The 15076-nt window shown below is 38.8% G+C and overlaps 1 protein-coding gene across 5 annotated transcripts in view; it reads right to left on the bottom strand.

Moving 5' to 3' along the window:
* The window catches only part of CNTN3 (contactin 3), a 299041-nt gene that overhangs the window by 42831 nt on the left and 241134 nt on the right, over nt 1-15076 (bottom strand). For 4 of the 5 annotated variants that reach the window (XM_010590045.3, XM_023548010.2, XM_023548009.2 and 1 more), the window contains 5 exons: nt 6371-6488; nt 5129-5287; nt 4878-5027; nt 3392-3462; nt 2015-2249 (listed from right to left, as the gene is read on the bottom strand). In XM_010590045.3, the coding sequence (XP_010588347.3) occupies nt 2015-2249; nt 3392-3462; nt 4878-5027; nt 5129-5287; nt 6371-6488 (733 nt within the window). The remainder of the gene's footprint in view (nt 1-2014; nt 2250-3391; nt 3463-4877; nt 5028-5128; nt 5288-6370; nt 6489-15076) is intronic. The other variant, XM_023548007.2, reaches the window with a different exon arrangement.

The raw sequence follows: 15076 nt of genomic DNA, 5'->3' as shown, positions 1-15076 counted from the left end.
CCTGTGAATTTGACCTTGTTTGGGGAAATAGAATATTTCTTTGAAGACATCAGTTAGTCACACTAGAGCAGGGTGGGTCCTGGCCCCAACCCCTTGAGTGAGTGGTATCTTATAAAATGAGTAGAACAGATATGGAGGTAGGTTCATACACAGGAGGAAGACAGCATTTGAGGATCTGCCTACAAGCTAAGGAAAGCCAAGAAAAGCACAGGCTCTATCAGAAGCTGAAAGAGACAAGGGAGGATCTTCCCCTAGAATGCAAAGAGAGAAAGCACAGCCCTACCGAAACCCTCAGTTCTGACTTCTAGGCTCCAGAACTGTCAAACAATAAGTTCTGTTCTCTAAAGTCACTCATTGCGTGTTATTTTGTTATGGCAGCCCTAGCAAACTAAGATACATGTCTCGAAAATAAAGACATTGGTCTACTTCTTAAAGGAAGATGGCATCATAGCCACAGATTTTCCTGGCTAAATAGCCATAAAAATTTGTACTTTTCTCCCCTGTACTTACTTCTTGGAATCTTCCTTAACTTCCCTTCTTTCCTTTTGTTCTCTCTTCCCTACCTTTATCTCTCTGCCCTTCATCTCACAGTTGTTGCTTGAAATCTCCTACAACCGAAAGCCCTACTTATTTGTTTTGCCAAAAGTCAAGGTCTGGAGAGTTCATTTATTTAATAAACATTTAGAGAACGCCTTCTCTAGCCCAGGCCCAGAGTTGCAAAATTTAAATGAGATTGTGCAACAGCCGGGCCCCTACTTTTCTGAATGAGTAAATAGACACTCGTGTAAAGAATTATACAGTAAGAAGATTCCCTTTGAAATAGACAACTATTAGAGCTTTATGTGGCTCACCGTGCTCCTCTCTTCTCATGAAAGAGCTCTAACGCAGCTCCCCCCTCCTTCAATATTCATTTTTTTGTTAAATGACACTCCTCCTGGCCATGACTGATTGAAACTGAGATAGACTCTTGGTCCAAGGATAAGCCCATTAAAGTTTCTCTTCCAAGAATTTGAAACTTGGTTTGGAGAAACCCAGGTGATCTGGGGCCAATCACACCAGTGTTGGCCCTCTAATGAGGAAGACAAAGAAGCCAATTTCTGAGACCCCAGAGATTCTCTGATGAAGGTTCTTTATAAAGTTTACTTTTTAGCTCCTTTGACTTGATGAGAAGCCCTTGTATATTTCCAATAAATCACTTAGTTCTTTCTTAGGAAAGCAGAATCTGTTCCTGGTTTTAGAACAGAAAGGCCTTTAATCAACTCATTAGTGTGGGAAAGAGTGCTGATGGGACACTGAAAGTTCATGAAGCAAGAGGGCAAAGGACGGTAGCTCCCACCCCAATTGCCAGCTTTCCCAGTCTTGGGGCAATGTCCCCAAACTCTCCTGTTAGATGTTATCACTCCCCAGATCCCTGGTCTGCTCTTGTAATGAAAACCCTCGGCAACTTTTGGAAATGGAACATGGCTATAAACATAAGAGATTCTTTTGCAAAGACTTTTATGATACCCGTTTGTTTTCCTCTCAGAACTGAGAGAAAAAAGAGAGACAAGGATAAGGGGGTGAGGCCCTAAGGAAATTGACTTTACTTATTATTTTTAGTAGTGAGGATTGTGGAAAATCTCAAGGAAATTTTGCAATTTACTGCAAGATCTGGAGGGTAGGGGAGAAACTGAAATCATATTTCATGAGCTCAGTAATGGTTAAGAGTCAAGGTCCTGGGTTCAGCTACTGGCTCTATCACTTACTGCATGGACTTTGGTAGGTTTATCAACCTCTTTCACCAAACTTCCCATTTTCTTATGTGTCAGAGGGGAATAATAACAGTACCTAAACCTCATTTGACAATTCAAATTTGTTGATTTTTCTGACCTGGACTGGGAATCTAATTATGACTTGTACCACTGTTCTTTTGAAGAAATACATATGAAGTCACTAAGAACTTCCCAATAAAGTTTTTGGAGCATAACTGGTTTATGAGCTTGGAACTCATATATAATCACAGTGTTTTCCATACCTTCTTCTGCAGAAAATACTGCCGTCACTGGGCTAAATGGTCCTTCACCTTTGTTATTATAAACACCCACTTTAACTTCATAGCGTGAAAATGGCACGATGCTTTCATTTCGAAAGACATATCTTGAGGTATCAGGGGATGTCACCACTGTCTGGATCCAGTTGGTTACCCCATAGGGACGAAAAGCAACAACATACCCAAAACCTTCACCATTCTGCAGTTCTTCAGGGACTGGCTATAAAGGAAAGACATGCTAGATCATCTTTACATAGGAGGGCAAAGTAAAAATGAGTAGAGCTATATTAGTCTTCCATAAAGCTATCAAATAACTACCTACATGGTACTAAGCAGCTGAATAAAAAAGAGGAAAAACATCAGTGGAAGAGTCAGCTGCTTTTAAATTAACATATTGTACTTTCTGATAGCCATCCAGATAATGAACTAGAAATTTCTGTGATTCCTCATATATCCGAGCATATTGAAATCCCAGTCTGAGTTCCTAGTAACAAGATATATTTTCAGCTAAATATATGTTATCTCTTACACCAAGTAAAATCAATCTAGTCCCTAATGTTGCCTTTAAGGAAATAAATCACACATTGATATGATGATTAAGTATAAAGGAGTAACCCGTTGCCTTTGAGGCGATTCTGGCTCATAGGAACCCTATAGGACAGAGTAGAACTGCCCCATAGGATTTCCAAGGAGCAGCTGGTAGATTTGAACTGCTGACCTTTAGGTTTGCAGCTGAATACTTAAACACTGCGCCACCAGGGCTCCATAAAGGAGTAAAACTAAAACAAACAAAAAAAGGCAAAACAACTTATTAAACCCAAAACTGTATTTGGGTCATACAAAAATTCCTATTGACACACCATCACAATGTCTTGATTCTGTATTTTTTCATCAACATCTTCAAATAATACAGACCACCTCCTGACTTTAAATGTATTAATTAAAACTTATCCTAATTATGACAAAAAGCAAGGGCTGAGAGAATAGTCTGGAACAAAACAGAGATTCAAACACAAGTTTGAGTGAAGTATGCAGGGCTGTGTGGGAAGCCGTGAAGGCAGGGCTCTAGAGTCATCAGCCAGGATTCAACACTCACTCCTACATTTACCAGCCACGTGACCTTGGGTAAGATGTTTAATATCTGTGTTCCTTAATGTTTTCATCTATCAAATGTTCTGAAGATAAAATGAGAAAAACGTATGTAAAATGCTCGGAATAGTAGCTAGCACAGAGTGAGCATTCAAAAATATGAGCTACTAATCCTACCACCACCATCCGCACCACCACTAGAGCAACCCAGGAGGCCATGATGATCCATGAGGAACAGCACTCTGAAGGGGAAGACGCTGCCCAAACACTTACATCCCAGGTTATCACAAGTTCAGACCGGCTTCCGCCTCCTCCGCTGACTTCTGACGGAGGCACTTCTGGAACTGTGAGGGTCAGAGAGACAGAGGTGAACTGTATTTGCATTTAGTAATATCAATCTGAAATAAGACTCAAAGTTGTGTATTTTTAATATTGGCTCATTATACGTGTGTGTGTGTGTGTAAAATATCTTTGGGGTGATCATCAAATAATTTATACTTGCATGAAATTATAAAGATGATTCAAAATCTCTCAAACAGTAAGAAAACACGACTCAGTTGGAAGATACATTTTGAACAGTATGAAGGTTAATAAACAGGGAAAAGTGCTTTGCCAGGGATGATGGGAAATCAATCCAACATGAACACTTAATCTGTGATTACTCCAGGTAGAGATATAATTCTCAGAACCACGTTAGCTTTACATAAGAGTGACCCAGACTCAAATCCTGTTACAAGGTATTCTATATTAACCTCACACAGGCATGAGATATTTTACCCACATCAACGATTTTATGCTTAGTAATCCCCATGACATAGCTAGAATGTAAGTCCACAAAGACCATCTTTCACTGTTTGCTATGTTCTCAGCTGTATCCACAACATCACGGAAGTGCTTAGCACATAGCAGACACAACCTAAGTGCTGTGTGAATAAATGAACAGAGCACCAAGGAAGAGGCGGCTCCCCTGCTTCTCATAACGCGTGGAATAAACATGTGCACTGTCCTGGGTAAAATGGTGTCATTGAAATTATTGAATCACATTCCATGACCCTAATCTTGGCTCAGTTCCTAAAGTGATATACCAGCTCTGTTTCAAACATTCTTTTAGTAAATGTTAATTCACATTATAGATTCTGAAAAGGAAAATCTCTAGGTCTCCCCAGATGTTTCAATGTGATACCATGTATACTTTCTAATTCTACATTTTAATGTCAGGTAAAGAGCAGTTTTATGGTTTATACTAATAACCACTTTGCATGGACATTTTTAACAATGAATCCTTTTTAATTTAACACTTAAATGGCCAAAATATACCTATTCATCAATTGTCTAAGTGTATTCACTGAGCTTGGTGACAGAATGAGATTTCCTAGCAGCAGAACTCCCAAATGTCATTATCCTACCAATTTGTCAATGCTTGTTATAAATGAAAACAGCACTTCCCCAGTTAACAGGGTAACTATATCAGATAGTAATTATAACCTTAAGTGACAAAAACATACTCACTCAACATGCACTAATGATTGTTTACGATAATCTGAGCTCGTGGAAATGTCACGTTACATCAGAATCACTTGTACACGTTGCCTTTGACAAGTGCCATATGGCTAGTTCTGCCATTAGAAAGGTCAGATAATTGTGACAACGGATTATTAAGGCTGATCCCCTGCTGGCCTGGAGACCAAGGCCAATGGGAAAAAAAATGCACTCTCAGGGAAACCTATTAACCCATTACTCAGAGAACAAAAACACTAACCTGCCTCTTCAGTTCTTACTTTTTCTGAGGGTAAACTGGGCTCTCCACCTCCGATTTTGTTACTGGCTACAACCCGAAATTCATATTCCACCCACGGGTTTAACTCGACAACAGTAGCTGTGTGTGTTTTCCCATCGATGACCTCAGGCACTATAAAGGAATATTTTGGGGAGGTAAGAGCCAGCGTATCTTAGCACTGACTTGAAATTCATTTTATAGGTACCGATAGCATTTGCCTCTTCCCTTCTTACCTGTTGTGACAGTTTGCCAACCCACAGAGAAGGGTGTCCTAGCCTGCACTGAATAGGATATGACTGGGCTATGGTTGTCTGTACCTTCTTTCCAAGAGAGTTGGGCTGTTGTATCTGTAATTTCAACTACCTTCACATTTGCTGGTGGTCCAGGTGAACCTAAGGCAGGAAAGAACGTAAACAGTGGGTTTTACGGGAACGAAGCAGAACTATCCAAAAGTCAGACCTTTTACGACATCTTTATTCATATGGATAAAAACCAAACTAGCTGTTGTCTCACAGCAACCCCACAGGTGCCAGAGTAGAACTGTGCACCATAGGCTTTTCAATGGCTGATTTTGTGGAAGTAGACTGTCAGGCTTTTCTTCTGAGGTACCTCTGGGTAGACTAGAGACTCCAATCTTTGGTTAGCAGCTGAGCACATTAACCATTTCCACCCCCTGAGACTCCATACCTAGAGGTAGCAATTCCATAAATATCATCCTCTTCTACCAAAGTGAAGAATACATCACACAACCACCTGAACACGTCCAAATGATCCCAATTTCAATAGTACTTAGGGAAAAGGCCATGTACCTGGCAATGAAACAGCTACTTTTTTTCACTATTTGGTTAGAGGGATTTTAAATCTAGTTGTGAGGTGGTAATTCCCAAACTATAATACTCCAGGGTTGCACTGACAGCTGCCTTTGGAGGCCTCAGTTCAGCAGGGTTCCGGTATGCTTCCAAGTTCAATGTCTTTTCTTTCCGCACATGGCCTTTCCCTTTAACCCACAGTGCATCTCGAGAGCTGCCCAGTTTCTTGTCTAGAGCAGTTCATAAAATTTGACTCTCTGATGGTCTCCGGTCATTTTTCAGCCCAGTAGGAAATTCAGTAGCTCAGTTTGGCAAATTTCTGGATAATCCTGATTCTTTTGGAAGTGGGCACACATACACACACACACGCAATATTCTCTCTCATATCAAACACAATTGCTGAGTTAATGAAATGCTTAAAAACACACCAGCTTGGCAGCAGCTGTGACACCAATTACAGTGAGATCTATTGGAAGGGCAGAGTTGACATTTTGCTTCTTTGAATGAGCACCTATCCTCACTGTCATGTCCTCTGGTCTATGAGGAAGAAGCTCTGCAGTACTGTAACTCACACATACATGTGCTACCTCAGCATGGCCTTCCTGCCAGGAAGCCCTGCTCAGTTAAGATGGAAGTTAAAAAACACCCCGAGGCATCAGTATTTACCTCTTACTATGAGGTCAGCAGCAGATGAAACCCTGTCCACCCCTGTTTGCACCATACAAACGTATTTTCCACTGTGCTTCAGCTGAATGTTTCTGATCATTAAATCGCCAGATGAACTCTGTTGGAAAAACAGGCAATAACACGCGGTTGTTTTGAAAACACAAAGAACCTTGAATTCTGCAGCCCATCACATTAGGCTGAAACCTATATTTAGAGAGAAAACCAAGGCGATGCAAGACAGAAGACGGCTACGATTGAACATATGGAAATAAAAACAAGTTAAAATCCTTACCTAACTGTAGGCCCACGTTTCTGCAGCCAAATATTCGACAAGCCATTCCCCTGGGCATTTATGGTTTTGAAAATAAATACAGGCAGAGATTACAGTCTCAGAGTCTATTTACTTCCACTCAGGTGACACTTCTTTTTATATCCTCTGCTCAGCACCAGCTCAGCTCTTTTCTTCTGGTTCCAACCCCTTTGCAATTATCTGCTTCAGAAGGTGAGGGGAGTGTGACACAGCACAACGAGGGGATTTCCATGGTTGAAACACTTTTCTGAACACGCTGGAGCTTAAAAAGCCTAAAGCCATTTAATTCCTTAGCTACAGAATTTAGGAGCAGTCAGTATGAACCCTTCCATAAGAAGAAATTAAAACATTTTAAACCCTAAAAATAACAGCTGCCCATAAAGGCATTTGCTGGTACCCCCCAGCACCAATTAAAGGAGCAAAAGTACTTCTAAAAGCTCAACTTGAAATGGTCCTCATTGAAAAAGAATGTAAAATCACTTCCATGAAATGGCTAAACTGTAGGCCAGTTTCATGCATTGATACAAATATGCATAGAAATAAAATGATATGCAAAGCAAAGCCGTTTGAAAATGATCACTTAGTGAAAAATCTCTGAACTGGTACAGAGGAAAAAGCAGTGTTTATCTTATTAATTAAAAGGTAGTCTTCCTCTAGGATTTTCCTAGTATTTGTCCAAAGATGAATTCTGTTATGCTGCTTTTATGTAATTTCCTAAGACATTCTATAGGGTAATTTCTTAAATATTGCCTCCCATCCTGAGGATTCTTAATGGGCTATCTATCCTCTGTCGTTTGGATTGTATGGCTTTGGACTGAATTTTTTGAGTCCTGGGAGAAGGCAGATGTGAAGTGATTGATGGCTGTAATTAAATGATAATCCAGAAACTGTTCAGTTTGCACATTTTACTTTCATCAAGTTGAACTTTTTTTTCTCCCTTCCTCCCTCTCTTCCTCCTCAGGGTTATTACAGAATTTATCCCTTGGACAAAACCTTCAATGCTTGCTGACCTTTAGAAACTCTTCAGGCTTTATCAGCTCCATATACTCACAGGACATTGATTATCCTTTCTAAAGAAATTTCTTATTTTCAGGGAAGTAGGAACTGTGGCTATTAAATGTCATTAAGGCATTGGGTAAGCTTATTATTCCTTCCTACCTTTATTTGGTAATTTTAAAACAGTAGGCAAAAGAGAACTGTAACAGGACTTGCTGTATAAACTTAACCAGTAGTCAGTTGCCGTCGAGTCCATTTTGACTCATGGTGATGCCAAGTGTTTCAGAGTACAACTCTGCTCCATAGGGCTTTCAGTGGTTGTGATCTTTCAGAAGTAGATTGCCAGGACTTTCTTCCAAGGCACCTCTGCACTTGAACCACCCAACCTTTCCGTTAGTAGCCAAGCACTTAACCATTTGCACCACCCAGGAAGTCACCTGGATATAACTTTCAGGCACATCAGCTCCTTTTGTTTCTCAGAGGAGTACGGAAAAGTATGGTGTTGGGCCTGCCATTTCTATTCACTTTTCGTACTGATGGATGACGAAGGAGAAAAAATACCATAAGGAACTTATTTATGTTCCTTGTCAATTCTGAAATTGTTACACTATAGTGACAAAATAAGTCAATTAACCCAATTTAGTTAGATCATGAAAAAACCAAATCATTTCCTAAAGAAATGTAGCTAGGTCATCATCAGGGGAAATACAATTTGTAATTATCTTTTACACTGTAGAATGGGGAAAGGAAGCAATTACCTAAGACATGTAGACACTGGGAACGTGGAGTTAAGTAGATGAATATAAAATTTAATAAAAATTAAGGGAGATCTTCAACTTAATTTTTCTCTCTCTCAATAGATTATTTTTGTATTTTTCCTCCTCTAGTGCTCCCTCTATCCCACCCTATATATTATTTTCATACAGCAGTATAAAGAGTCAAGATTCATCTTAACAAAAGTGTATCTTATTAGAGCCACTCAAGGGTAGAGAAGTATCTAACACATGGTCCGTGATCTATAGGATGTAAACTAAAGTTGGGTTAACACGGTATGTATATATGTATTATGGATAGAACTGTGCCCCTCCCCCCTCCAAAATATGTGTTGGAATTCTAACCTCTGTGGATGTAATCCTATTTGGGAATAGGTTTTCTTTGCTATATTAATGAGGTCATTTCAATGCAGTTGTTCTCCTTGTTGTTAGATAAAGTCAAGTCAATTCCAACTCACAGCGACCTTGTGTACAACAGAATGAAACACTGCCTGGTCCTGTGTCATACTTACAATCTTTGCTATGTTTGAGCCCATTGTTGCAGCCACTGTATCAATCTATCTCATCGAGGGTCTTTCTCTTTTTCTCTGACTCTCTACTTTACCAAGCATGATGTCCTTCTCCAGGGACTGGTCCCTCTTGATAACATGTCTAAAATATCTAAGATGAAGTCTCACCATCCTCCCTTCTAAGGAACTTTCTGTCTGTACTTCTTTCATGACAGATTTATTCATTCTTCTGGCAGCTGACGGTATTCTGGCAGCTGACGTTACATTCGATATTTTTCAACAACACCATAATTCAAAGGCATCAATTCTTCTTCAGACTTTCTTATTCACTGGACAGCTCTCACATGCATATGACCCAACCCATATGTGAGGCAACTGAAAATACCATGGCTTGGGTTAGTCACACCTTAGTCCTTAGTGACATCTTTAAATTTTAACACTTGAAAGCGGTCTTTTGCAGCAGATTTGCCCAATGCATGCATTGTCTGATTTCTTGACTGCTGCTTCTGTGGGTGTTGATTGCGGATCCAAGTAAAACGAAATCCTTGACAACTTCAATCATTTCTCCATTTATCACGATGCCACCTATTGGGTCAGTTGTGAGGATTTTTGCTTTGTTTATGTTGAGGCATAATCCATACTGAAGGCAAGAGTCTTTGATCTTCATCAGTAAGTGCTTCAAGTCCTCTTCACCTTCATCAAGCAAGGTTGTGTACAATTAACTAAGACATGTAGACAATGGTAACAATTGATTTTCGTACATTTCAGCGTAGGGTGTGTCCTACACATTTCAGTGTAGGGAGTGTCCTATACTTAATTGCTCTGAGGTATAAAAAGCAGCACAGACACAGATACACCAAAAACCAACCAAACCCAGTGCCACCGAGTCAATTCTGACTCATAGTGACCCTATGCACAGATACAAGTGAGCACAAAAAGGGGCAAGATGGCTACCAAGGAACTAAGGAATGGTGGGCTACATAAGCTGAGACAAGGATCTTCCCCCAGAGTTGACAGAGACCCTTCCCCTATAGCTGGTGTCCTGAATTCAGACTTCTAGCCTCTTAAACTGTAAAAGGAGCACTGGTGGCACAGTGGTTAAGAGCTCAGCTGCCAACTAAAAGGTTGGCAGTTTGAATTCACCAGCTGCTCCTTAGAAACCCTATGGGAGTGTTCCACTCCATCCTATAGGGTCACTATGAGTCAGAATTGACTGGATGGCAATGAGTTAAACTGTAAGAAAATAAATTTCTGTTCTTTAAAGCCATTTATTTGCAGTATTTCTATTACAGAAGTACTAGGAAAATGAGACAGCATGCAATAGGTTCTTTTTACAAATTCAGAAAGTTTATTTAACAAAGGTTAAACAAAATTACATGGCACACACCCGCCAGGATGACAGAATGAAAGAGACAGATAATTTCAAGTCCTGCTGAGGATACAGAACGACTTATTATTGCTGATGGGAACGTGAACTGGTACGATCACCCCGGAAAACTGTTTATAAGTACCTACTAAGGCAGAACATATGCATAACTTGTGACCCAACCGTTCCGTGCCTAAGCCTACACCCTACAGAAATGTATGCATATGTCTACCATAATAAATTTACAAGAATGTTTTTAGCAGAACTATTCATAATAGCTAAAAAGAGAAAAAAATCCAGTGCCCATCTACAGTAAAACAGGTAAGTAGTAGAATTAAATAAAATACTACTACCTAAAAACCCACTGCCGTCGAGTCGATTCCGACTCATAGTGACCCCATAGGACAGAGTAGAACTGTCCCACACATATAGTTTCCAAGGATACCTGGTGGATTCAAAATGCCAACCTTTTGGTTAGCAGCCACAGCACTTAACCACTACGCCACCAGGGTTTCCAAAATACTCTAAGGATATGAAAATGAATGAACAACAAAAAGATGGATCAAAATATCTAAGTCTCAAAAACAAAATATATAAGTCCAATATAACAGAACACATACTACCAATCTATTGTATTAGAAGTCTAGAATATTGATATTTTTGGAGGGTATCATGGATTGAATTGTGTCACCAAAAAGTTTACGTTAACTTGGCTAGGCCATGATTCCTCGTATTGTGTGGTTGTCCTCTATTTTGTGATCTGATGTAATTATGTGTTGTAAATCCTAGTCCCTGTGGCTGTGGTTATGGTCCCATTTGGGAGTAAGTTGTCTGTAATGTTAATGAGGCATGATTAGGTTATGTTAATGAGGACTAGGGTGGGATGCACCACCCTTGCTTGAATTATACCTTTTATCTTACAAGAGATAAAGAAGAGAGAAGCAAGCAGAGGAGAGGGACCTGACTAACACCAAGAAAGAAGGGCCAGGAACAGAGTGCGTCCCTTAGAACCTTGGTCCCTGTGCCAAGAACCTCCTAGACCAAAGGGAAGATTGATGCCAAGACATATGCAGATCTCCAGGGAACACTGGGCCCACAAATGTTGAAAGGTGACGAGGATCTTCCTCCAGAGCCAACAGAGAGTGAAAGCCTTCCCCTGGAGCCAGCACTTGGAATTCAGACTTAAACTGTAAGAGAATATATTTCTGTTTGCTAAAGCCATCCACCTGTGGTATTTCTGTTATAGCAGCACTCCTCAACTAAGACAGAGTGTAACCAAAGCTTAGTGACTAGGCTTCTGGGATACTGGTCATGTTCTGTATTTTTGTTTTTGTTTTGTTTTGTTTTTAAATCTGAATGCTGGTTACATGACTGTGTTCATTTTGTGAAAATTCAATGGTCTGTACACTTAGATTTATGGACTGTTTTGTATTGTGGGAGAAAGATGTGGCAGTCTTCTTCCATAAATATTTATAGCCTTGGAAACCCTGTGGGGCACTTCTACTCTATCATATAGGTTTGCTATGAGTTGGAATTTACTTGATGGCAACATGTTTTGTTTTTGGTTTAATCCATAATCCAATAAATAAAAGCAACAAGTCCAGAACATAGAAGAAAGGGTTGAAAAAATTAAATGGTAGTATATAACAGACATTAAAATGCAGTTATTATTATGCACAACTATACATCTAAATGATCAGCTTTAAATATGGCAATAGGGTGGAGCAGTCAAATAACATAACTTGCAATTCTAAATCAAGGAGCCCTGGTGGCGCACTGGTTAAGTATTTGGCTGTTAATCTAAAGTTTTGTAGTTTAAACTCACCATTGGCTCTGCTGGAGAAAAGACCTGGGATCTGCTCCATACAGATTACAGCCTAGAAAAACCTATGGGACAGTTCTATTCTGTCATACAGGGTTGCTATCAGTCAGATTTGACTCAACAGCACACAACAACAACTCTAAATCTCAATTCGTTTAACAGGAATTAAATATACGGTAATAATAATTTGATAATAATTTGACTAAAGGTGTCACTCAACAGAATACACTGTAGTATCTTATCAAATTGCAATGAAGTATTCCCAAACAGTTCAAAAATTCAAAGAAAATCCTAAAACTGAGTTTTTACTTATATCAAGCCAAATCCTGTCCACATCAATTTGTCAGTGTTAGTGGTAAAAGTCAAGATAATTATTGATTAACAGTGCCAAAAGCACAAAATCCAAAACATTAAATAATAAAAAGAATCTTTTCTGATCATAGTGCCATAAAAGTAGAAATCATTAACAGAAGCAGCAAGGAAAAAAAAAAAAAAAACTCTAATACATTGAAACTGAACAACACCTTGCTTAAAAACCACTGGGTAATAGACAAAATCAAGGATGGAATAAAAAATTCATAGAATCAAATGAGAATGAAAACACGTCTTATCAAAACCTTTGGGACACAGCAAAAGTAGAGTTTTTTTTTTTAAGCTTAGAGGTCAGTTTATAGCAATAAAGGCACACATCAAAAAAGAATAAAGGCCAATATCAAAGCATTAACCCTACAACTCAAACAAATAGAAAGAGGGCAGCAAAAGAAGCCCTCAGGCACCAGAAGGAAGGGAATAATAAAGATCAGAGAAGAAATAAATGAAATACAGAAAAGAAAAACAACTGAAAAAATCAACAAGACCAAAAGTTGGTTCTTTGAAATGATCAACAAAATTGACAAACCATTGGCCAAACTGACAAAAGAAAAGCCAAAGGGGAAGGAAGTAACCTGAATAAGAAATAAGATCAGGGATATCACAACAGACCGAGCTGAAATAAAAAGGATCATAACGGAACACCATGAAAAATTATACTCCAACAAATTTGAAAAACTAGAGGAAATGGACAAATTTCTAGGAACATACTACCTACCTAAGCTAACACAAACTGAGATAAATAAATAAATAAACAGACTCATAATAAAAGAAAAGATTCAAGAAGTAATTAAAAGAAAATTCCCCCCCGCCCCCTCCCCCAAAAAAAGCCCTGACCTGGACAACTTCACTGCAGAATTCTACCAAACTTTCAGAGAAGAGCAAACACCAATATGACTCAAGCTACTTCAGAGCGTAGAAAAGGAAGGAATACTCTCAAACTCATTCTATGAAGCCAGTATAACCCTGACACCAAAGTCAGGCAAAGACAATACAAAAAAAGAAAACTACCTCATGAACATAGGTGTAAAAATTCTCAAAAAAATTCTAGCCAATAGAATTCAACAGCATATCAAAAAAAATAATAAATCATGACAAAGTGGGATTCATACCAGGTATGCACAGATGTTTCAACATTAAAAAAAAAAAAATCAATCAGCATAACCCACCACATAAATAAAACAAAAGAATCACATGATATTGTCAATTGATGCAGGGAAGGCATTTGACAAAGTCCACCACTCATTCCTGATAAAAACTCTTAGCAAAATAGGAAGAGAAGGGAAATTCTTCAACATAATAAAGGGCATTTATACAAAACCAACAGTCAACATCATTCTAAATGGAGAGACACTGAAAGCATTCTCCTTGAGAAAGGAACCAGACAAGGATCTCCTTCATCACCACTCTTATTCAACATTGTGCTGGAAGTCCTAGCTACTAGAGAATAAAAAAAAAGAGCAATAAGGCAAGGAAAAAAAAAGAAAAGGGCATCCAAATTGGTAAGAAAGAAGTAAAACTAACCCTATTCACAGATGATATGACTCTATATACAGAATGCTCCGAAGAAATCCACAAGAAAGCTACTGGAACTAACAGAAGATTTCAGCAAAGTTGCAGAATACTAGATTAACATACAAAAATCAATTTGATTCTTGTACACCAACAAACAGAGCTTCAAAAAGGAAATCACCAAATCAATGCTATCTACAATAGCCCCCAAGAAGATAAAGTACTTAGGAATAAATCTAAGCATGGATGTAAAAGACCTATACAAAGAAAACTACAAAACTACTGCAAGAAACCAAAAGAGACTTACATAAGTTGAAAAATATGCCATGCTCATGGATAGGAAGACTCAACACTGTGAAATGTCAATTCTACCCAAAGTGATCTACAGATGGAATACAATTCTGATTCAAATTCCAACAGCATTCTTTAACAAGATGGAGAAAAAAATCACCAACTTTATATGGAAAGGGAAGAGGCCCTAGACAAGTAAAGCATTATTGAGGAAGAAGAGCAAAGTAGGAGGCCTCACACAACCTGAATTTGGAATATATTATGCCACCACGTTAGTCAAAACAGCCTGGTTCTGGTACAACGGACACATAGACCAATGGAACAGAACTGAGAACCCAGACGTAAATCCATTTACCTAAGAGAAGCTGATATTTGACAAAGGGCAAAATTTGTTAAATGGGGAAAAGATAGTCTCTTTAACAGATGGTGCTGGCATAACTGGATGTCCATCTGTAAAAAAATGAAACAAAAGCCATACCTCACACCGTACACAAAAACTACTCAAAATGGATTAAAAACACAAATATAAAATCTAAAATGACAAACATCATGAAAGAAAAAAATCGGGACAATACTAGGGACCCTAAGACATAGAATAAGAGTATACAAACCATAACTAACAATGCACATACACCAGAAGAGAAATTGGATAACTGGGAGCTTCTAAAAATTAAACACTTATTCTCATCAAAAGACTTCACCAAAAGAGACTGGGAAATATGTTTTGGCTATGACATACCCAACAAGGTCTTATCTCT

This window comes from Loxodonta africana, chromosome 22 (genome assembly GCF_030014295.1).
Source record: "Loxodonta africana isolate mLoxAfr1 chromosome 22, mLoxAfr1.hap2, whole genome shotgun sequence".
Classification (NCBI taxonomy): Eukaryota; Metazoa; Chordata; class Mammalia; order Proboscidea; family Elephantidae; genus Loxodonta; species Loxodonta africana.
This window is presented reverse-complemented; position numbering and strand designations above follow the sequence as displayed.